Source organism: Acipenser ruthenus, chromosome 3 (genome assembly GCF_902713425.1).
Source record: "Acipenser ruthenus chromosome 3, fAciRut3.2 maternal haplotype, whole genome shotgun sequence".
In the NCBI taxonomy this organism is placed as follows: Eukaryota; Metazoa; Chordata; class Actinopteri; order Acipenseriformes; family Acipenseridae; genus Acipenser; species Acipenser ruthenus.
In genome coordinates this window covers 74,928,669-74,953,676 of record NC_081191.1, presented here as the reverse complement: position 1 = coordinate 74,953,676, position 25,008 = coordinate 74,928,669, and the positions used below count along the sequence as shown (strand labels likewise).

Genomic DNA, 25,008 nt, shown 5'->3' with positions numbered 1-25,008 from the left:
AGCTTGAGAACAGCTTAGTGCAAAATATGGTAATGTTGTTTGAAAGGTTTTCCATTCTCAATATATATATATATATATAAGAAATCTGATATTATTACTCAATATACATTTGCTAGAGATGTTTCTTCCTTTCTTTGCATCACAGTTAATTCACTGTATCTCACTACAGATGTGTACATAAGAAACAGCTTGGTTACTGTACTATTGGCTCAGTTCACTGAAACAGAAAATGTGCCTATTGACAGTAAAACAAGGCGCAGCCCACTACAAAAGCAGGGGGCTTTTCAAAGCTTTATAAGTGAATTTAATTTGTATAACTATCTTCTACCAGAGTGATCTTTGTTCAGTCATGGTGTTGTCTCGTTGCTGTTGGAAACAATAGTTCTAGCGTTTTGTTAAAAAAAAAAAACATGAGCTGTTCCATGCTTGCTTGGAGGTCCAAGCTGCAGAAAGTGTTGAATGAATTGATCAACTAAAAATAGACTTTCTTTATGAATGGATATAAAACAATACACACAAACTATGTTTTTGAAAGATTACCTTCTTGTATCGGTATCAATACTTTTTTATTGTGTAGGGTGATTTTGTTCACTGTTAATGTGTCTTTTTCATTTCATTTCGTTTTCCTGCGTCACAAACAAAAACATGTTTTAATCTTTTATCCCATATTCCTTACACATTATCTTTTAGATAGGGGCCTGGCATATTTACCAATAAATAACATTTTTTTAAAAAAACACTCTTAATCAAATCAAAGTGCTTTAGAAAGTTGTTGGGTGGAAGCAACATTTTTCAGAAAGCCTTTTTTTTAATAATTTGCTAAATATCTGATCTTTTATCTTCATATGCTTCAGTTAGGATGAAGGCTGTTTTTTGGTCTGCTAATGGCATGACTATCTCTTCCAGATGGCCATAGTTGCAGTGCTATCTCTTTTATGTCAGGGCTCAAACAGACCTACAGAGATTGGTGGATGAGAGCAAGAGCATTGTTACAAAATGCATGCTCACATTTAGCAGTGTAATAAGTTGTAGAAAACAACATATGCAAGAAACATTAACATTACTGTAATAAAAGCTGGCAAGTTTATCTGTTTTTCATATTTTTTTTAATAGTTAGCTGCTGTAAGATATATTGCAAATGATGGGTATCCATGCATAACAAGTAGTTACCTGTCATAAAAAAAAATAAAAAATAAATCCTCACCATTTCTAATTCAGTCTAATTCTAATTTCCTTTGCAGTTCTAATCTTAGAATGACACACAGCATGCAGATCTTGTCTGTTGAGAGCAGCACTGAAGTTGATACTAGGAGCTGTCCATGGTAGCTTATTCAGTCCCTGCCTATTGTATAATGATACTGTAAAGCATAGCACTCTGGGCTAGGTTTCAGGTGTACATACAGTAGTTATTTCTTTATGAGCAACCTGTGCTTAAGAAACAGTCGATAAAGAGGATATGGATACTGATACTGCTTGGCATTAAAAGCAGTAGAGCATGTGATTTTGGTTTCAAATAATTTTCGAGATATTCGCTATAGAAACTCAAGTAAACTGTCTCCAACTTACAATAGTAGTACACCTCAGTTCAAGCAAACTGAATTATTCAATATATCTTTGTGTTTTAGGTCACAACATAAAGATGTATAGGTTAAAAGATTACATTTTTGAATTATGGAACAAAAGATTATACATCCAAGAGTTTACAAATAGTTGTATAAAACATGTATCTGTTCTTTATATGATAGAAACAGAGCCACATTATGGTAATTTCTGACTAGAATGTGCTTACTTACTGCCACATATCTCTCAATGACTAAAGAAAGAATGTCTACAAAAAATCTAAACAAATAAGTGGTTCAATGTTTAATGTCAGATCATTTCAGCCACACCCTATTTCACTACCTGTGCTTGATAGAAATTGTACTCAGCTAATCCTTAGAAATTAGTTTTATGGATTGAATTCAAACAAGGTTTTCAAAATGGTTCCATCTGCTGCCTAGCAGCTGGTGAAAGGATAAATTAAATTAATTATTTCATTTGGAGAAAAGTATCCCTGCAAAATAGTTCATAGCTGTTAATGTGTGTTTTAGAGGTAAAGATAAAGATGTAATTCACTAAAACATAACAAACAATGTGCGGCATATTCTCTTGAACTGTGACCTAAAGTTTTACCTGCACTTCATGTAATTTCACTGGTATGTATCTGTCAATGTAGTGTGTGTATGTGTATATATATATATATATATATATATATATATATATATATATATATATATATATATATATATATATATATATATTAAAAATACACATTGAATATACCAACTGCAAAATGCGCCAAATAATGATATACAAAAACAATATTATATGTTTGTATTGTAATTTTGGCTTTAATGTGTATTATTATTTGTGTGTCTTCAACTTTGTTTTTATACTGTATGTTCCAGTAAATTATGTTTCTTTCTTAAATAAAAAAAAGCTAATTCTTTTATAAAATTAGTTATAAACAATGGAAATTGTATAATTTTTAACATTTTGCAGGGGAGCCAGTGATGTAAAAAGAAGGCTGACTTGTTTTGATTTAAAAAAGGCCTGCTTTTTGAAAAATCTTCCAAAAAAACTAAAGAATTATGCCAGTTTAAAATTGAACAGGCTTCTTAAAAAAGAAAACACAAAGGCAGTAAGCTTTTAAAAGTATTATGACACAGTATTTAAGTTTTATTCTTTTGGCATTCAGATGCTTTAAGCTTTGTTTCTAATTAAAATTACATGGACCTTTTTTTTTACATTTTAGCATTTACCTTTATTGTAATGTTACCTCACTGGCGGTGGTTTTGTTTGTTGGACTAACTATAAAGGATCTGCTTGTACCCTTGTGGGTTGGGGAAGAATTAGGATTTATGAATTTATTTCCTCTGTTGTATTGTTTAAACAGCTTTGGTTTAGTTTTGATCCCTTTCTCTTGCCTTTGAGGCTGTTCCACAGTGTCAGCTGTTGACTGATAGTAAGAGAACTGCCTCACAGTGTGAATGAAAGAAAACTAGCGGTTGGTAAACACTGATAAGGGATAAATAGAAAGCGGTCAGGCAGAGATCGTTCTGTGGGAGCCCAGATTGTGTGCGGTCTGTTAAAGTGAGATTCAGAGCCCGTCCTTTTTATTCTCCCCTTTTCCTGTCTTGCGTTTGTCTGGAAAATCTCCAGTGACCTCGCTCAGCAGTCCCAGACTGCTGTATTCTTTTTTTGTTTTCTAACAAGGGTCAAGTTGGCCAATAGACATGTCCCTGATGCTTATGGACAGCTGTCATAGCTGCTAGTACTTTCAGTAATTCATTTTGCAGGGAATTAAAGGACTGTACCAAAAATACAGCACTGGGGGAAACAGAAAAATAAAGAAATGTGTGCAACATAAAATGTTAAGCATTTCTACTCTTGCATTATTAATATCTTCTGTATTTTGGACAGCTAAATGATAGATTTTTTTTTATGATATTGAATAAAATAACTTTATTATTATTATTATTATTATTATTATTATTATTATTATTATTATTATTATTATGTATTTGGCTGATTTTCAGACAGTAACTATACCAACAAAGATTTCAATTCTCAACAAAATGATCTATGTTGGGTATGGAATATCTTTAATTTTCAATCAAAAGGTTGTACTTCTTAAGACTTAAATAATAATAATAATAATAATAATAATAATAATAATAATAATAATAATAATAATATTTTTTATTTTTAAGTACCAGATATAGTGAAACATATAACAACTAAGTTTATAAGAACATAGATTTCAACTTACACATTTTGTAACATTAACTTTTTACCCCTTCAAATTCCAAACTTGAAGGAGCAAAGGCTACAATGCCAACTCTTATTTCTAACAACTATTTCTATGTAACAAGATGCTATACCTATGATATTATTAAAATGGATCCTGATAAAGCACACACTTCTTTCTTATATTTTGGCTAGGAATATATATATATATATTTTTTTTATAGTGTATTGCTATTATTTTGTATTTTTTGCAGTGTAAAAAAAAAATCCAGTCCTTTTTTGAAAGCAATCTGTTCTTTTTTTTATTGATTTATTTTAAATATCTATCTTTTATGTGATTAAAAAGACCTTCAGAGGTCTAACCTTGAGGGTCACCATGTGGTGTATTTACACAGAAAATGTATCAGACCATTGTACCCCGGCAGCTAATGAGATTGGTCGTTAAGTGAATGACACAAAGGCTACACACAAAAAAAAGCTTAGCAGCTCACTAGAATATCACACAGTGTCCCCGCGCACCACGCGACAGCGACACATTGGACTAACCTACCCCACCTCTGTTTTCTTCTACATCACTGCTTTCTTGATGTTACTATGAAAGGCAGAACAAAGGCTAAAAGGGACACGGTAAGTCAGGCTAACAATTTTGCCCTGTAGAAAATGTTAATTTGTGTAGTTTCTTTTTTTTCTGTCTTCTTTGCTTCGGAGTCTATCTCAGTTAAACAGATAATCAGATTATGGAAAGGTTATACCAGCTAAAGAAGCTATCACTTGCAAAATAAACAGTAATACTAATTTACTGTTTAAATGTGTACTATATAAAACATCACAAGGACATAGAACTGTTCCTGCGTTTGCGCAAAACTGAAACAAAGCAATGATTTTGACCATACATATTTTTTTTCATCAAATGAACATAGTTACAGTAGCTACCGATTTCAAGTTTCACACTTTCTTTTTTAATAGAGTGCAGGACTTTTGCTCTCTACAAACATTGCTATTTACAATTAAAAATGACCCATTTCTTTTCTTATGAAGCTTGTTCATGACTTTTGCCAAGTGCCCCTTTATTGTATCAGAGGTTCACTGGAATAGCAAACAGAAAGAAGACACAGTTAATCCAGTTATCTATTAGCTCTTCTACCACGTAATTTTGTATTATTCATTCCCAAGTAACTGGGATAAAAGTAAAGGTCCCACTGTGTAACTCTACAGATACATTTCTAAGGCACCACTGTGAAGCTTGTTGAAAAAACTACTAGCTGAAATCAATAAAGTCCCTTAGGTTCTGCTTGCAAAGTATGGAGACAGGAAGTTAGCTTTGTTTGTATTATGTTTTCTAGCAGCATTGGAGATTTTGCTATCTGGTGGATATTTAACCTTTTTTGGATGATAGCTTCTGTTTCTGAAAAAAAAAAAAAGTTATTGAATTCTCTTTCCTTATAGTCTACAATGTAACGGGTATGCACATCATGGATTAAGGGTAGGGTTTTCTTATGTATTCAGCAGTGTGCAGTAGTGGTTAGGGCTCTGGACTCTTGACCGGAGGGTCATGGGTTCAATCCCAGGTTGGGGACACTGCTGCTGTACCCTTGAGCAAGGTAATTTACCTAGATTGCTCCAGTAAAAAACCCAACTGTATAAATGGGTAATTGTATGTAAAAATAATGTGTAAAAAAAACCCAGTGTAATTGTATGTAAAAATAATGTGATATCTTGTAACAATTGTAAGTCGCCCTGGATAAGGGCGTCTGCTAAGAAATAAATAATAATAAAAATAATAATTCCAAATGTATAACCTCGATATTTGTATTATTAACTTTACTAAGGACAACAATATGTTTTTGTTATCATATAAAGTGCAATATATAAACTATATAAATACGGGGAAAAAAAAGCCCACACACAGAAATAGAGTTGTAAATAAAAGCGTAAGCGTTATTACTAAAATTAATTGTAGTTACCTGTTGACCTTCCCTATTAAGTATTTGTGAAATCCTTACCATCCATGTATTTCAGTTAAAATCTTTTTTTCTGGATTTGAAAAGTAAATGTACCCTCAAGGAAAAGAAAGTCGGGTCATGCTGTGTATAAGTAAAGGCAGCAAAGTAGCACTTTATAACAGATTTGTAAGCAACATGCATTCATTGAACATTAGCTTTTCAGACAAAATAGTGACCTCAGTTTTTACTCTGTGAAAGGTTTGCAGCAGAAAAAAGCACTGAAGCAAGTTAATTAATTAATGTGTTGAATACAAATTTGATAATCAAGCATATGTACTCTATTAATGTGTTAGTAAAATTAGCAAAATATTTTTATATTTCAATGTTTCGTATGTATTTGTAAAATATACTGTTACTATGTAAATTCATTATTACTGTATCTGATATTTAACTATTCAGTACTGTGGCCATGGATCATGGTGGATTATGATGGGTTAAAATACATGTCATACTTCCGTCTTTTTATTAAACCTCGGAGTTAAGTAGACATTTACATTTTGTTAAAGATTATTCATTTTATTGATGCATATAATCATAATCATGGACCATCTGCTGAGTTGGCAAGCTTGGTTCAAACTCTCTGTCCAACCTTTAACCTTTTAAGCACAATGCAGTCAGGGCTTAACTGGCAATGTTGGGGGAATGAAACTAGTGTGATAGCTGGGACTTACATCCATTGCTGCGTTATTCACCTTATATTTACATTTAAATTCTCCAAAAGAATATACTGTATGCATTTGTGTATTTATTTATCAATGCATTTACAGCTGTTCTAAATGATTCCATAAATGCAGTTTTGTTTTTCTTTTTTTAATATTTCATATTTTCAAGCATGCTTAGTTAGCATGCAATATGGTCAAATGCCAAATTATATACTGTAAGCTGTACCTAAAGTTTCTATTATCGGTCGTATATAAAGACAGAGTAGAAAGTTCCTTACATTAAACAAGAACTTTTGAGATGTTGCAGGTGTTAGACAACTGCAAGACATATATCTATTTAGGTGAACTCAAAACCTGTTTAGAAGGTAATGAGAAACTGAAATAAACCAGTTGCATTATGGTAGCAGTTCCTTTAAAACTCATTATCATGGATCATAATAAATGTTATATTTTAAGATTTTGTTTTTAAAAGAAGATGAAGCTTTAATTTGCATCGACTGCAGCTTAGCAGCAAATAACTACAGAACCGCTACATATTTGGCAACGTTTACTGAGCAATACTTCTTCAACCCTAAAAAATAAACCCTTAATAAGAACAAACTTTATCTGGCTCTTTAATGTTCTATTATAGCCCTCTTTAATTCCTATAAATACTTATGTTCGACTAAGCTTATTCGGACTGGGAATTTTTCTGTCAGAGGAAAATCTGAGTTAACACGGATTCATACTGGCATGAGTTAAAGGACTATGGTGTGTAATCCAGGTAGCCAAGGGATTTTATCACACATTGCAGAAATCACTTAAAATATTCTCTGCTCTGATATCATACAGCCCAGGACATTTTCTGTTTTCTTGACTGAGCTTTTCAAATTTCACAGTTCTTAACCAGTGTTTTTATAAAGCCAAATTCAATTCATGGCCCCTTTCAATATGACGAATCAGCCTTCCAGGAAAACCAGTGTGAGAGCCAATCTTGTCTTGGTTAGAACCAACAGCCCTTAAATGAAGCCCATAAGAGAGCTGCTCGGACCTCATCAGGATTTGTAAGACATTGGCCCGAAAGATAAAGTCGCAGCCTCGCCAGGCCCAGAATGTTGCCAGTTTGGTTGTATTCCCTGTTTGATTCGAGTACTGTCTTCTTGTAAGTAAGCAACTCAATTTTCCATCTGCATCAATATAAATTAAGGCTTACAGCTGAAAGTAAAACAGCAGTAGAGGTCTAATGTGACCCACATTTCAAAGGAGATCTGGCAGCAATCCTTAGTTCACTGCACTGTAAAATTCAGTTTAACTGAAAAAATATATATTTATACACTATATTGTTTTGTATGGAGATTACCCCCCCTCCCCCACCAACCCATATTGTTCATAAAGTAAACATATATCAGTTGTATTTGTTCACGATGAAGATGCTTAAATGAACAAAGTGTAGTTGTTTAATGACAGGAACAGCTGACTCATTAGGAGAGAGCAGTAAAAGGTAATTAACCCTGGGAAAAGTACAGCTGCCATGCGAGCTGTTCATTTCTGTACAATCTGATTAGGAATCAGTGTTAAATCACTGGTTCTTTAAAAACTGCTGTCGTGATAAACTTTCTTCTTTAGAGGGCCTAAAGCACTGGAACAGATTCAAGTACAACCAGTATCAAGATTGTTTTGTAATTGGAGCTTGCCTGTTTGTATTCATAGAAAAAGTGTGGGCTGAAAACTAAGTATCCGGATTAACATTTTACTGCTGAGACAACAATAGATTTATTAGTGTCCTTTTTGAATGACAGTGGGTGTTTTTAGGATAAAGAATGGAAATAACCATAAAAGGCACACAGTGTTTCAACAAAAAAAAAAAAAAAACATACATACAGAGGGCCCACATGATCTTGGACTAAATTAATATTTTTGTATAAAATCAACAGATCATTGGATTATTCAGGTGCCCGAAATAATAATCAAAACAAAGCGCACAAAGAAAAAGGAAAATAAAACACTGTAATCAAAACTACAAAGTAAAAGGTGCTGGTTTCTGCAGCGTTCCCAACCGCCGCTAGCCGTACGGCTCAGGTCTTCAGCCTACACTTTGCTATTCCCTCACTATACTCTGTGGAGTTGCCCAGGTTTCCACAGCTAACTACACACATCCCGCTCAGGTACGTAATAATTACTATTATTTTTAATAGCGACTGTCCTCCTCAGCTGTGCTTGCCTGTCTTGTTTTCTCGCTCCAGCTTTTGGTGTTCTTGCCTCGGTTTGTTTACACTTGCCTCCGAACCCAGCGTCACTGTGTTTCTTCTGTAATGGCAAGCATGAATGAATAGCAAGCATAGCTCTTATAGGTCGAGCGACCCCCCAAGGCCCGCCTCCCAACCACTCAGAGAGGGAGAGACAACACACCCTCACCCAACCTCTCCATGTCACTGCCATGATTGACAGGTGGATCCTCCGGGGTTGCCGACCTCCTGCAGAATCATGCATGCGTCAGATAGTCAGCACAGCTCTCCCCTGTTACATGGAGTTATCATGTTCACAATAAGAACATAATCTGTGCATCATGTTCTATATTTTAAGAAGGATGCTAAACACTTATATCAGTTATAAATATATTAGTTACTTAAAGTACTAGTTTCTCATAAGTATTTAAACAGGTATGAACACATGAAAATCTGGTATTATGCTTAAGATTTGTATACAGACAGTTTAAGGGTTGCTTGTGTAACTTACAGAAATAGCACACCATGAAATGACTGAACTATTTAAGCGATAGAGGCCGTCAATGCGGGCTCTACCGTGTGGTAGATGACTGTGACTGGAGTTATGCATCTCGAGACGTAGGCGAGGGCGCTAACGAAAGTCAAGGTCATCTACCTCACGGTAAAGCACGCATTGAGAGGGCTCTCTTGCTATTAGAAAACTATTTATTTATTTATTTTCTCTTTAAAAAAACTTTAAAACCTATATTTACCTTGAACTTCTGATATTTTGCGAATTGAGCCTTCATTACGTTGTCCTGTCACAGACATGATTGCCCTTGCCTCTAGACCAGTGTCAGAAAGTAACTGAACAGTAGTTGCCCTTATTCAGTGATACTGACCATTTAGTTTCTTGTCTTGTTCTTAGTTCATTTTTTGCAGTTCCAAGTTTTGAAGCTCATGTTCCTGTACGTTGATATGTCTTTCTTTATTAGCTTTAGTGCTGGGGATTTGTTGTTGCAGATGTTCGGCAGCTGGATTGTTTGTAGTCGGTGAGGATGGCAAATTTACCCACTCCAGTATTGATATGTTTCCGGATAAATCAAAATTGACATTCGTGGTATCAGTGTTTAAGTAGCTTTTTATGTTATCAGATTAGTTGTAGATTAGAATGTTAAGGGAAAAAGACGGTATTTATGCGCGGATTGATTTGAAATTTAATTCACAGTTAAGCACTTCAACATTTCAGCGAGCATTTATGCAAAATAGAAAATAGAAAATATATATGGAAGCTGATTGGCTGTTCGCACTGAATCATTTTCTAATTGGAAAGTTTAGTTAAATCATCTGTTTGTATTGCCAAGTTCTGACTCACTTATCACTTGGTTGATGATTAACTAGTATTTTATCCATCGATGGTGAATTCAGAACGTATCAATATTTAAGAAACTGGGGTTATGGAACCCTACTAAGACGTAGTGTTTCCAGTTTGTTTTGAGTCTAGTTAAACCCCCCAGTATTACACTATTTGGAATAAGAACACATAATTTAATAAGTGGCTATTGTGAGGGTGTCAACCTGTGATTCCTTCATGTACTCTCTGCTAAGTGCATCCAATAACCGGTCTTGTCTGTTGTTATGCCATCAAACCAAACTATTGAGTCTACAGTAAGCATTCGTCTTCATTGTGTTTTTAGAATTCTTGATGTCAGTTTTTAATGAAGTTGTCCTGCTTTGTGGAAGTGATAAAAAAAGCAGCACTGTTTAAAAGTCCCAGTTGTCATAATCAGAAAACACTGTTTTTTGGCATGAATGCTGCAAAGCTGGAATTATAATTCAGAAATCACAGTTGCCCTGAAGATCAAAAAAAAAAAAAAATCTCAAAATCTCAATAAATCTCTTATGAAACCAGGCCTTTAGTACTGTAATCATGTAATTTCCTTTACATCCCTTTTAACACCAAAATGCAATGTATCACCCTGGACTGAAATAGGAATGTTTTTGTTACAGACTTGAAGGCAAGGTTCAAAAGTCTATACTGGTCTGATAATTGGTACTTAAGTGAAAATAAGTTTTGTTGTTGATGTTGGGCATGTGTTTGTTGAAATGTTAACCAAAATGTACATTGTAATTTATTCACCTACAATACCATTTACACATAGAAAAAAATGCCATCTGGCGCTCCTGACCATAAGTTCTGTATTTTATAGTGATCATAGGTTACGGTGTTACCACATCTTGTGATGTGACCTGTGGCAGGACAGAAGCCCTGCTGCTGTAAATAGTGTGTGTGTGGGAATGTAAGGTTGGCAGGGATGAGGTTAAATCTGTCCCTGCCAGCAATCACAGGTGTGGCCATTCCCCAGTTAGGTAATTGATGCTAATTGGGGAGTGGCCACTTGTATAAAAAAAATCCATAAATCCTTTGTTTGTTGGAGGAGTTTGGTTGGTGAGTGAGTGAGTGAGTGAGTGAGTGAGTGAGTGAGTGAGTGAGTGAGTGAGTGAGTGAGTGAGTGAGTGAGTGAGTGAGTGAGTGCTGTGATTTTTGTATTGTTTATCAAACTGGTAGTGGTTTAGCAATGTGGTAGTGAAGGCTAATGCCCAGCTGACATATAGTTATTATTTTGTTTAAACCTTTTATTTTGGCCCTCGTGCCGTGTTTATTTTGTTAAATAGTCATACGCAAACATGCTTAAAACTGCAGCTTTCTGTCTCTGGGCCTAATTCCTGCCAGTAGCCAGCCTGGGTTGTGACGCTACCCTGTCATATGACCTCATCAGATGTGCATACACTATACAGTGACTCACTGCAAGCAGACTGTGTGAACCCACTGTATTTTATTTACAAAATAAAATAGTTATTCACTTTATCTATTTGTTGATGTTTATTTTTTAATCCTGTATTTATTATTCCCCAATTATGCATGCATAATTGGTATTAATACTTATTTCAGACAATTTAGTTGATACATTTCTGAATTATGCCACAAAGGAAGGGCATGCTGTTTATAACAAGGCAAACTGCTTATATGTTTCATCTATAATTATTTTCAGTTGCAGTGCACTTACACATTCATTACAAGGAAATGTTAAAGTAAATTGTACCATCTCGCCCTGTTTATGCTTTATTATGCTGAAATGAAAAACACTTAGCATGTGAAATGAATGTGGAAATTATTCCTGGGTAAACTATAAACACGGAAGCTACCCCGCACATTCACCCTTTTTTCTCCCATCCCCAGATCAGAGTGTAATTGCCAGTAATCAGGTCTGTTTGCTGCTGATAAAACCACTCTGAATGCGAGAAACCCTCTTTGTGTGATGACTCAATTATACCAGAAGTGTCTCATCAAACCTGGCCTATCAGCTGGCTTAATAAATAAGGAGGAAAACTTGCTGCAGGCGCATTATAATTCCATTTATTCCGTAATTAAATACATTCCATTTTTAACCCTTCTTTCAATGTTCTGCTGCAAAAAAAAAAAAAAAAAAAAAAAAAAAAACGCTTTTTGAGACACTGACCTTGCACAGTACATTTACAAATTTGCCCAAACTCAATTCAAGAGAAACTGATTAAATTTTACAAAGAGTAGCACTTATAAAAATATAAACAGGCCTAAAGCATATCTGCACTGATTACTCACCAGATCTTTATTTATTCATTGTTTTTTTCTACATAGTTTTATACAGTAATTACAATAAACTCTTATCTAGTCATGACTGTTGCAGAACATACCAGTTGCAGAACATTTATTTCTGGACCGATAAAGACCATCTGCTCACTCTCGTGTTTTTTTTTTTTTTTTTTTTTTTTGGTGTTGCTTTGTTTAATATCAGGGTAAATTACAAAAAACAATACCGATACGTGTGTTACACACTGCCATGTATATTGAAATACATTTTTTAATAGTTTTACAATGATCACAGTAATATATCAGGGCCATTTATTTTGTTCTGTTTTTGCTAATCAACCAAGGAATAACCCAACACTTAAAATGTAATTCCCCTTACCTTCATCAAAGTAGTTTTTCCTTCTGTGAATTCTTGTTAAAATGAACTTGGACTAGACACATTTCCTGATAGTATGAATAATCTACAAGGTCCAGGCACAATTTAGCAGTTGCTTATTGTAAATGACTTTGTTTAATACAAATTCACTTAGCACGAATTGCGTGTTAGTACAAATTATTTTGGAGCCCTCTCAGGGAAGAAAAATGTGAATACAAAGAAACGCTGTAGTTTGAACACCTGAGTGCAAAGGATATTGGGAAATGTTGCATCCACATTAGGGCCTCTGTACTGTATTATAGTGCTGTTTGGGGACTACAGATCGATGCATTTTGAGTCGTCATAGTGCTCATGCAAAAATGTGCACTATCCTTGCAGACGAAAGTAGAGGTGTTTAAAGTGGTTGATAATGCACCACCATACAAGAAAAAGAAAGATGCTGCTACAGATTTCAACATTCAACAAACACTTTGTCAACCATTCTAAAAAAAATGGATTCAATAGTACAGGCTTATGAACAGCAAACTGGGTGCAAGTCATCAGTGTTTCTGATTTGCTCAATAACCTGATGTTGAGAACACCAGGCTTGATCAGAATGGGACATGCAGGTTTCAAGTGTAGTTCATTTGCAATGTATGCTTTTAAAACATTCACTTACTGCTGTATTTTCCATAAAATGCACAGTACTTTTAAATGTATAATACTTTTCATTGTTCTTTAATTTAAATTTGATTTCAGTGTTACTGTAACTTCAATAAAAACTGACAGTATGCATTTGGCTCTAGATTCCTGATAACACAACTTTTTTTTTTTTTTTTTTTTTTCCTGATCCCTTGAAATTCGTATTAACGAGAACGACTGGGTCTCGTTAATATGGTGCAAAAGGAAAGAAAGTAAAGGCCAGTTTTTAAAGTTATACTTAAAAATCTTTACTAAAGCATCACTATAATACATCATTCCCTGAACATGAGACCTTTAGGGCAGATTCAGCATAGTATCTTCACACACTAGGAACAATAGACAGATATTTATTTTACTACTGCCACAGGGCATGAAGCTGAAAGCTGTAGAATGTGCCAGAGAAACTAGCAAAGAGTTATAAAAGCATAGATTTGTTTAGCCATAGGCATTGCCTGAGTTCATATCCTTGTTGGGATCTACAGACAACCCACTACAGGTGAATACTAACCGTTATGTTTTACTTGAACTGCTCTCACATAGGGTAACACCAATAGGCATGCTGTTTTTTTAAACTTCAGTTTAACCTCAGTTTATAAACTTTTGTGCTGTCATAGAATCAGTTTCAAAACACTAAAGTAAATCAACCTTGCTTTGCGAAAAGAATACACAAGTGATATTTTATTAAATGTAATGTTTTAACTGCACCTTTTTTACGTTTGGAGAACATGAAAGAACGTAGTATTACTAAATGCGCTGATTTCAATGAACGTAATACCTTAGTCACTGTTATATACCATTTAGGTACAGATATTGCACCCAAGACAAATAAGCATGTGTTTTTTTAGGACAGTCCAGTTCAGTTTGTTTAAGTTAAAATATCAGTCCTACATAGATAAAAGCTGCACTCCATAAGTATAATTGCGAATCCTTATTACATGCATAAATCCCGTTTAGTATTGTAGCTTATTTTTGTATTATTAAAGTAATGCATTGGCAAAAGTAAACTGCTTATACTTTTTTTTCTAAAGTTTTCATGAAGCAAAGTAATACAACTTCACTGTTTTTAAGCTTGATTTGCATATTCAAATCCTATATCGTAAAATGTTGTTAATTTGGTCCTATTGGAATGTACATTGACCAACTTAATCTGTGCCATTGAAACAGACTAAATACTCTGCTAGTGAAAACTGTATGGAAAGACATTTTACAATGTTGTTTTTAAAGTTACAAAGAAACACTGCTAGCTTAATAATAATAATGTTCTTGAGGCAGGTGTTCCTAAAGTGGATGTGGGGATCAAAATTATGTGGCAACCCAATGCACAGGGGAGACTGGGCAAAAACTCAGTACCTTGGGCATATCAGCCCAGATCTTAACCACTGTACAAAAGAGCCAGGCTCATTTGGATAAACAGTTACAGAACTGATGCATCATTTCCTTAACATGCACTACCTCATTTACAACACAGAGATCAGTCTCCTACCAACATCTCTTATTCTGGAATCTCTGAAATGCTGCACTACTAATATATATATATATATATAAATAAAATGCAGGACACTTTTTACAAAGTGTTGATTAAGTAATTTAAATAATATATAGAGCTATTCTCTATATATATGGTTTTGTTTTATTTGCATCCAGCAAGCTGAGCAGAGAGTGAGATTGTTTTAGTAGGATCCCCTCAGCTGTGCTCTTTGCACCCTCAGTCTTATGGGATGGGAGAGACAACAGATGGGGTTAGGGCAGAGAGGTGATGCCACTGACAGCCAGCGTCATGGTTACCACATAGACACTGAGCATCAGGAAGCTGCTTTCCCCTTGAGAAAGCACTCGAGAAAGGGAAAACTAGTCCTCTGAGAAATGTTATTTGTAAAAAATATATATATATATGATTCAGCAGATGACATACTGCTGGGAATTCTTTTCATATGCAAACAACACTGACATTTGAGTCTGTATACTTAATATGTTACAGCTACACGCCACAGTGATTTCGATAATTCTTAGTAGTTTTTTAGACTGTATCCACAAGCGATGGCACACACATACAAACTGTAATAGTGAATCTTATCTGCAAGCAGAACTTACTAGTGATAGCCTTGTAACTGTTGGGTGGTTTACATTAATTATAAGCATGCAATTAGATTTCTGACATCTTTAGTAACATGTTGTAAAAGATAAAATATCAGCATTGCATAATACAACACATTTCAGTTCTTTAATTCGTTTTCTTCGCTTTGTAAGATAGTACATGCTCAGTCTCCTTTGTTTTTGTACAGCATTGCTTAAAAGAATACTCTTGATATGAGCTTTGCATTTTGTAAAGCTTGTAAAGTGTATTTGTACTTGGTATCCTGTTTAAAATAGCCAACAATTCTTTCAGTTCTTTCCAAATACAAATGTGAGGTCTATAGGACTGGTACAGGATTGCCAAGAGAAAGAAGCAATCCAAATGGTGATCAGAATGTTTGGATATTGCCTAAAGTGTAGAGTACAGACAGGTTGTATAATATACTGGTGAGCCAGCATTTGGAGTACTGTGTTCAATTCTGGTCACCACAGTTCCAGCAGGACATTGTGGCCCTGGAGAGAGTCCAATGAAGAGCAAACAGACTAATCCCAGGGCTTAAAGAATGAGCTATGAAGATAGACTGAAATAACTGAATCTGTTTAGCCTAGAACAAAGAAAAAATTGAGGATCACGATTGAAGTCATTAAAATCTTATGAGTAGTTCACATAGGTGGCGTTTACATGCACGTGTCATGACAGTTTTCATTACAACCTGTTTGCCGTACTTTTCAGGAAATACAGCAGCAGTGTGGAGTAGTGGTTAGGGCTCTGGACTCTTGACCGGAGGGTCGTGGGTTCAATCCCCAGTGGGGGACACTGCTGTTGTACTCTTGAGCAAGGTACTTTACCTAGATTGCTTCAGTAAAAACCCAACTGTATAAATGGTTAATTGTATGTAAAAATAATGTGATATCTTGTAACAATTGTAAGTCGCCCTGGATAAGGGCGTCTGCTAAGAAATAAATAATAATAATAATATGTAGTTCTGATTTAGGAAAAAAAAAAAAACATCCGTACCAATGCAGATTACTCAATTTATAGTCATTTAGAGGAGGGGATATTTACATGTCTGTGTCGGCTTACTAAGTAGGAAAAGAACTACTCTGAATATCGTGAGGAGAGCTTCATGCTTTGCCATGAAGATAAAAACATTTAACAAGAGAAATGAAGAATGTATATTTGTGTGTGTGTGTGTGTGTTTCTGGAACATCTAAAAGTTACATTTCATTAACACTAGAACCGCCTTTTACAATACATGTTTTTATTTTGAATATAACCTACAATATTCCATTTTTTAATATATATATATATATATATATATATACACACAAGCCTATTGTTATCTCTACTGGACCTTGCAGCCATCAATTCCTTCGTTTTGTACAAGGTAAGAGAGATTTCACCTTGAAGCTAGCCACAGCACTTCAGCAGAAACATTTTGATCAGAAAACTGAAAAGCTGCAGGCTGCAGCAGCTCAACCTGTATTCTGTGCTGTGAGTGACACACACGCAAGAGAAATCATATGTTACTTTTATTTTAGATTAAAAACTACTTTTGTTTTTACAGTTTTGTAAGTGCATATACCTGTTTACACACTAGTTTCTTTTGAAATCTTTATTTTATTATAGTTTTTCATTTTTTGCAGTAGTGCTTTATATGTGGTAAGTTAGAAAATAAACCCTTTTGTGTTTATGTTCATTTAAATACGGTGTTCCGGCTGTGCAGATGTTTGATATGATGTGCTTGTATAAAACTTTTGAGTTGTATCTGATAGTTTGTCTTTCATTTTAATATTGATGGTGTTTAAAATGTACCGGCAATTGTAGGTATGAGTATAACCGCGGCGGTTCTAGTGTTGAAGTAGTCCATAAATATACAGTGTGTGTGTGTGTGTGTGTGTGTGTGTGTGTGTGTGTGTGTGTGTGTGAGAGAGAGGAGGGTGTCTATGTTTTGTACGGCCTTTCTGCAGGAGATTACATGAGATTAAGTCAGAAGAACGGGATTTTGACTGCTGAAATCTCGCCACAAGCCACAAGCACGTTTCCTGCTCCGGTTTACATGGGTTTTTACAACTATCTTTATCGTGAAAAAACGATTTATCCTACCCTTAAAGTCGTGCTGCCAAAAGGACGTCCTTTTGCTGTTTCACAATGTATTCGCATGACAACGTGACACAGTCATGAATAGAGTCAATTTTCAAGTGCATGTAAACCAAGCCATAGTTATCCCTAACCAATACTTTAAGCACAGCACAGAAACCAGTACCACTGGGTACTAAAAGAGTCCACATGCATTACAGCTTTTAGAACAAATTCTAATTCTAATTGTGACAAATTGAAATGTTCAATAGAGGTATAATTGGTTAGTATAATGCAGGGGATATTTGTTACATATTCAGTATTTACTTATTGTTTAAGAAACTGAAGTATTTCATAACCTTGAAATCTATTGAATATATATTTTCTATCCACAGAGAATGAATTTCACCCCTGCATACTGAAGCAGTCACAGACTTACAGTTGTAGTGAGAAGTTAAAACTCTCTGGAACAACTTGTAAATCAACCTGTAAGCAAACAAAGGTAAGAAAGGGCATAGTTAGAAGAAATAATGGTTAACCATTCAACTACAAAACTGTGAAACTATAATCTGTGGATTTGATATCCATAAGGAACAGGTGTTTGTCAGTATTTGCATATGTTATTGCTGTTGCATTATAAGATTATAGATAATGTTTCAGTCTAGCACCGGATATCATCGATAAGTGGGAAGTGCATATGGCAACTTCTGTTCTTATCTCCTTCATTATGCAGATATATTAGACTGTTGATCCTGTGTGCTAGCAACAATGTTTTACTAGCTTTTTTAATATCCTGTGAAGAAAACAGACCGCATTAAAATAATTCCTTGTAAAAATAATAATAAAAAAAAAACATGTTCCTTTAAACTGCAGAATGGCAGGGTTTGCTGTTGACGTGCAATACTTTTTTAATTTCTTTCATTCAGAACTATGATAAAAATGTGTAGGTATATACCTAAGCTTCTACATTTCAAATACACTGTACACATCACCAATTGTGGCTAATCTTCATATCTAGTCTGCCTAAACAAGTAACCTTAGAGAGTGACCTAAGAATTACACATTATACTGGTTAAATGGTTTGTGAAAATGTTGGAGGCAAGTAAAATAAAATTCTGGGGCATAACCTAATTATATATTGTGGATTTAGACAAATAAATGAGCTATAGAAGTGAATGGCGTAATGACAAAATAGTACTATCCAAAACATGCAGCCTGTCTCTGGGACTGTGATATACTGTGTATATATGCACTGTACAGTATGTCATCCACTTGAAAGATCATAATGGCTCAAAATATGAAGTGCCACACAAAAGCAACATTTCTTCTATCTTCTGATTGTTCGTTGTTTTATATCTTACAAATTAAATGCAGCATTTGTTTTACTTTTGTTTAAATAGCATGCATATATCCACCCACGCATGCACACACACTGTATACACACGGAAGCAAATGTTTCATTAATTTATTTTCCTTATAACCAATTGTGACATATTTTGTCTTATATACACATATCTGATTTTTGTTAAAGCAGTGAAACCTTGACATACTGGACTTACAGTAATTGCTAATATCTTTAAACATGTAGTGCTGCTACTACAGTAAGTCCTGTACATCACTTTTTTAATTAACTATTTTCAATAATGTTTGCATATATATATATATAAACTTATGGAATTGTACTAAATAAATCTGATTAGTTTGCAGATAGTTGCATCAGAGTGTCCCACAAAACCAACCATTGAATAATTGTACACATATTTGTAATCTATTTTCAGACATTTGTATTGTTTCTGTAGTCACAAAGAGTGGAGAAATAAGATGAAAGAATTTATAATTAGATTATTTTTTTTATTAATAATTTCTAAGAGGATTAGTCAAACAAAGCATCTGGTGTTCAAAGAGGACAGTAATTTGATATTCTGAAACATGTTAAATATTTGTTAGAAGATAATTGATTTATTTAACACAAAAATACTTCAATAGGAAAGCCTTAACAACAATAACATTTAATAGAAAGAAATTAGCAGTCTTGTTCAGTGAATGAACCATACCCGTTCTTCTAAATGAGGTTACTCTACACGGTAACTAAATACAGTAGGGTGTGTGATCAAATTATTTTGGAAGGATGTCACATGTTTGGCCTATCTTGCTGTTTTGTTTTAATTCAATGGCCCTCGATTCTTTAACTGAATACTGATTGTTTCTGGGTGTAAAACATTAGAAAAATGTTACTGCAATTGCTTTCCTAAAATTGTTTGTAATTGGTTTAATAGGAAACCAACAATGGTATACTGGATGAAATTGCAGAATAAACAATGATGTAAATGTATGAAAATGAAAGGCCAAAATGTCACTGTGTCCACATGAACTTTGATACAATGTTTTTTTTACTTAACTGTGTCACTGTTTTTAAATGTATGAAAGGTCAATCAGAAGGACAGGGTACACTAAGATTGAATGATTTTAGAGTGAGCAAAATGGAAGTGTCATAAAACGACACAAAGATTTTTGTCAGGGTTGTTGCACATTTACCTGTAACACTGTAAACAACTTACTTGTGGTAACTAAATGTATACAAATTAAATGGAGCCGTGTCATTAAGAGAGCACAAAACATTACTGGCACTTTTTAATAGTTTTATCTTTCAAGAGCTGTTGTTAAATGTGCTGGTTGTTGTGTGATGTGGAAGAGTGTAATGAACTAATCGGGTACATTAGTTTTACAGAATGTAATCTATAGTGTTTGGGAGTTGTTTGTCTCAATGGGCTATAGTAATCAAAAGTAATGAACCTATTATGAGCAGGACCTTGGAGAGCACAGTGTGGCAGTAAGAGTGTGGCACATAAAAGGTTTATTAAAGGAAATTAAGGTCCATCACTGCCACACCTGCTCCCCTATTATAAATGTATGACAGGTCAGTGCCTTCAATCACAGCAGCAAGCGAGAAAGAGGAGTCATGTTTCCCATTACCACTGAAGTAACAGCGTATCCTGTGACTCAGAGGTTTCAGAGCTGTGACCACTATGCACAGCCATCAGCCTGGAATAATTATATTTAATAGGGTTTTTTTTTTTATTATTATTTTTTTAAATTTGGGAACCGTATGCAGCACCGAGTGAAAGTGGATGGTTTTTATCAACTTTTTTTTTTTTTTTTTTTAAATACATACACCTTCAGTGCTTTTACATAATAGTATTAATGTGTATTTTTTTCTTTACCAAAAAACTTTTTTTGGTGTGTACACATTTTGAGATATTTTTCTACATTACTGCTTTGTTTTGTCTATTAATATTGCATTGCTTATTTCCGTGTCTTGTATTCCTCAACCATCCACCCATCAGTCATTAAAAAAAATAAATTAAGAAGGTGGAAGATTTACAAAATCCCAAGCATGTTAGGAAACACAGTTACAGGAATAAATTCTGAAGGCCATGTTTAATACGGGGCTGCAGAGCATCTGGAATTTTGTTATCCCTTTTGGCTTAAAAGATTTAGGCTAGATGAGAGTATCCCCAAAAAGAATGGTTGTATATGGGGGACGACTGAAGAAAATCTGCTTTTCCATGCCAACCAGCAGGAGTTCTGATACCCATTACCTTATAAAAATCCATGGAATGAATGAATCTCAAGCACTTGGCAAGATTCCCCTCTAAGTACTGAATCTGTCTATCCTAAAAATTGACGCATGAAAGGTTAAATTAAAACTCCAAAAGGATGAAGAAAAATAAAAAATAGAACAATTTATAAGATGGCACTAAGGAAACAATGGCAGCATTTTATGGTGGCATCAGATGCTGACATAGATGTTTTCAACACAGTTGTAGTCATTGTGGTGCCATCTGTCAACGTTTCCACAAACATGTTAACAAAGATAGGTGAAATGGTAGCCGTATCAGTCCAGAGATCATAGACAAAGAAGAAGAGGTGATTGGATTAACTGAATGATAATTAATCACTATCTCTCCTTTCTACTTTCACCTGAAGAAGAAACCTCTGAGATTTTGAAAGCTTGTGATTAATTATTGTTTAGTTAGTCCTATAAAAGTATTACTTCTCCTTCTCCTTCTCCATCAAGTATATCAACAAACTGTCAGTAGGACACCGATTTTTACAAAATATCAAGATTTATTGCAGTGTATTTATTACATTTTATGTAGATACCTACATTTTTGCACTGACATGAACGAAAGGTAATACACCGGCATTGCATACTGTAAAAATCTTGTTTACAGCATTAAGGTTTAACTTTTATGCAATTGTTTTGCTGTCATAATCAGACCAAGTAGCCAGATCTATGGCCTTAGTTTACGGTTTCAATTTAAATCATACTTCTGCTACTCATAATTTAATGTTGCCTGTTGCCTGGTTACATGCCTACTGTACAGTAAATCTAGTGAATCTGTCTTACTGGACAATGCAGAGGAACACTGCAGAGGAATACACAGTTTTCATTTATAAATAATTCAACATACAACAATATAACTAAATATACATTTTGTGTCGTACAGATATTACCATATTGCAAATTAGAAAAACAAAGACAACAGCAACCCCTATTTAGTTTTGTTGTGTTTTTTTTTTTTTTTTAATTGAGAAATGTTCTATACAGTACATCTTATCCTATGCAGGATAAGATCTACAATATTTTGACACATCCCCAACTGTGATTGGTTGATTTCCTATACAGTATGTGATTTATAATACTTGCTTTTAATAAAACTGAATCTAATTAATTTGGGAGAGTTGTTTACTCCCTGGTTAAAAATTCCGGTATAATCTTTACATAGCCAAACCTTGCATAAACAAGAAAGGGTAAATCAGAAAATATGTATGAAATGTGAAAAAATTCTTGTTTAAGTGGCACATTACTCTAGTATCTTGCGTCCAAAGCAGCAGCCATAGTAGCTGTCTTAGTAATGGTCATATTTTTCTTTCTCATGTAGATGGAAGCAGAAAGTGAAGAGAAGAGGCTTCAAACACACAAAGGAAGCAAGGGTGAGTTGGTAAATTCCAACTATCACACCATAAAACATGCAAGTTCCTCTGTTTAGGGCCTCTGTAATGCTCCTTCACTATATTCATTACCCCTGAAGTACCATTTTAATCCTTGAATTGATTATTTCCCGTATTATATTTTTCGAAGGTTGAAGTGCACAGATATTACATTATGCACAGTGTATTCATTAAACTGCAGTATTAGCTCAAATTAAACAAAAATTACATTTGTATTGTACATTTCATTAAAATAGCTGACAAAGGTGAATCATTACCCAAGTATCCAAAGACTTGTGGGTCTCCTCCTATTGACCAATTAAGTAATTTAATACATATATGAAATATGTGGCAGATGTATTGGCTCTACTCTATGAACAAGGCCATAAATGAGAAGCTACATCTCAATGTTACTATATTTTTCGAAGGTTGTAATGCACAGATATTACATTATGCACAGTGTATTGACTGTAAATGTTGTTGAAGCTGACAAATGTTTTTGAAGCTGACACCCTGGGATCATTCAAGAAGCTGCTTGATGAGATTCTGGGATCAATAAGCTACTAACAACCAAACGAGCAAGATGGTCCGAATGGCCTCCTCTCGTTTGTAAACTTTCTTATGTTCTAATGTGCTTTCTGTTTAAATGCATTGTAATGTGATTAATCAGTTTATAACTATTAAGAAAATAGGAGCACTGCATGTCATGCACATTATTATTATTATTATTTGTTCATTTAGCAGATGCCTTTATCCAAGGCGACTTACAGAGACTAGGGTGTGTGAACTATGCATCAGCTGCAGAGTCACTTACAACTACGTCTCACCTGAAAAACAGAGCACAAGGAGGTTAAGTGACTTGCTCAGGGTCACACAATGAGTCAGTGGCTGAGGTGGGATTTGAACCAGGGACATCCTGGTTACAAACCCTTTTCTTTAATGCTACAAGTAGTATCCTAGTATTTTTCCTCTAGGTTGTTTTTTTTTGTTTTGTTTTGTTTGTTTTTTTAAGTTTCCTTATAAGAAATTGGAAAACACATGCATATAGTATTTTTAAAAAAATGTGAGATTTTTTTTGGCCAGCTCTCTCTGGTGGAAATAAATGTTTGCCTATTTGAAAACGAAAAAAAAAAAAAAACTAAGTCAATATTTGTCATTCCCTATGTGTTTTAACATTTACAAACCCATATCAAACAATATTTATGTTCATGCACTTTCTATTCAGAGGTCCATTTAAAGGTTTGAACTGAACTTGTGGCTGTGTAGACGATTTGTATAATTAGAGCTCACCTGTGTTTTTGGCAGGTCTGGCACTGTTGTCACTGTTAAACAGGTGCGTGCATTAAAAACTATTGCAGTGGAAATGTAAACATACTAATTTTTCTCACTTTCTTTTCTTGTTGACAGTTCCTGTAGACTGTATAGCACAGGCTCTCAGGTAAGAATGTGTGTATTTATGAGTACATATGCTTGCCTATTTAATATATTCTCTATTGGGGACTAGTATAAAGAAAACAGCAGGTTTATATTGTATAAAGAAACACAACCAAATGGTAATATAATACACATAAGTACATATGTTTATTCAGTACCTACTGTACATTACAAAGACTTCCCATATTGAATGTATTTGTTCATTTTCAACGGTTCTTTATAATACAAACTTTTTTTTTAATTTTACCACAGTGCTCCCTCGTTGCTTCGTAATTTGATCATTCATCAATTGGTTTATTCATGGTTAGGGCATGTTGACTGTAAACTTGTGCTGTACTTTATAGTATAAGGTCACTTATTTCTTTTAGTAGCAGTAATCCATTTCAGTTGTAACAATCTCACTGGAAAATAGGACTATGCTGTATAGATAATAATTTAGAGGAAATGTGAATCTTGGTAAATGAAGATTTTAGCATATTTGTTTTTGTCTCCAGATGGCATATGGTTGGCAAACATGTTACAAAATAGACTAAATTAGCCTCAGCTCTGAAACAGTCAACAAACTGTGAATCCCCCAAATATGTAACCATAGCAACATGTGTACTTTATTGCTCTTTGTCTGCTCTCCCCAGCACCTATGGCTCCGTGGCAAGAAAGAGAAGTGCCCAGGAAGTACTGTGTGGAGCCCCAGTTAACAAGAGGAAGTCTCTTCTGATGAAACCACGGCATTACAGTCCCAGCAATGACTGTGAGGAGGAGAATGAGGACCTCACAGAACCAGAGGATAAAGAAGAGGCAAGGAGCACTGACTCTCCAGCAGGTAGACAGATGTCCTGTTGTTTTCGTCTGTTTTTACAAACAATTGACAGTGAATTTTGAAATGCCATCTGTTGCGTACTAGTCTGTAACTATAGTTCTTACAAACTGTGTTTGCTTTATATTGAGTACGCTAATCTATACATATTGTACTATCTATATTGTACTTTTTTTCCGCATTGCTTAGGCAGGTTGTTGGTTGATTGGCAGTACACAACAGTAAAGCTGGGCAAACACATTACTGAGAATGAACTGTTTTTTTTTTTGTTTGTTTGTTTACTTATT

General features: G+C 34.5%; 1 protein-coding gene across 5 annotated transcripts in view; it reads left to right on the top strand.

The window, feature by feature from the left end:
* The window catches only part of LOC117435441 (suppression of tumorigenicity 18 protein-like), a 109,790-nt gene that overhangs the window by 46,343 nt on the left and 38,439 nt on the right, over window positions 1-25,008 (top strand). For 4 of the 5 annotated variants that reach the window (XM_059016793.1, XM_059016784.1, XM_034058590.3 and 1 more), the window contains 4 exons: window positions 17,874-17,980; window positions 22,425-22,476; window positions 23,881-23,911; window positions 24,540-24,727. In XM_059016793.1, the coding sequence (XP_058872776.1) occupies window positions 17,874-17,980; window positions 22,425-22,476; window positions 23,881-23,911; window positions 24,540-24,727 (378 nt within the window). Of the gene's footprint in view, window positions 1-4,249; window positions 4,417-17,873; window positions 17,981-22,424; window positions 22,477-23,880; window positions 23,912-24,539; window positions 24,728-25,008 lie in introns of those variants that run through there. The other variant, XM_059016794.1, reaches the window with a different exon arrangement.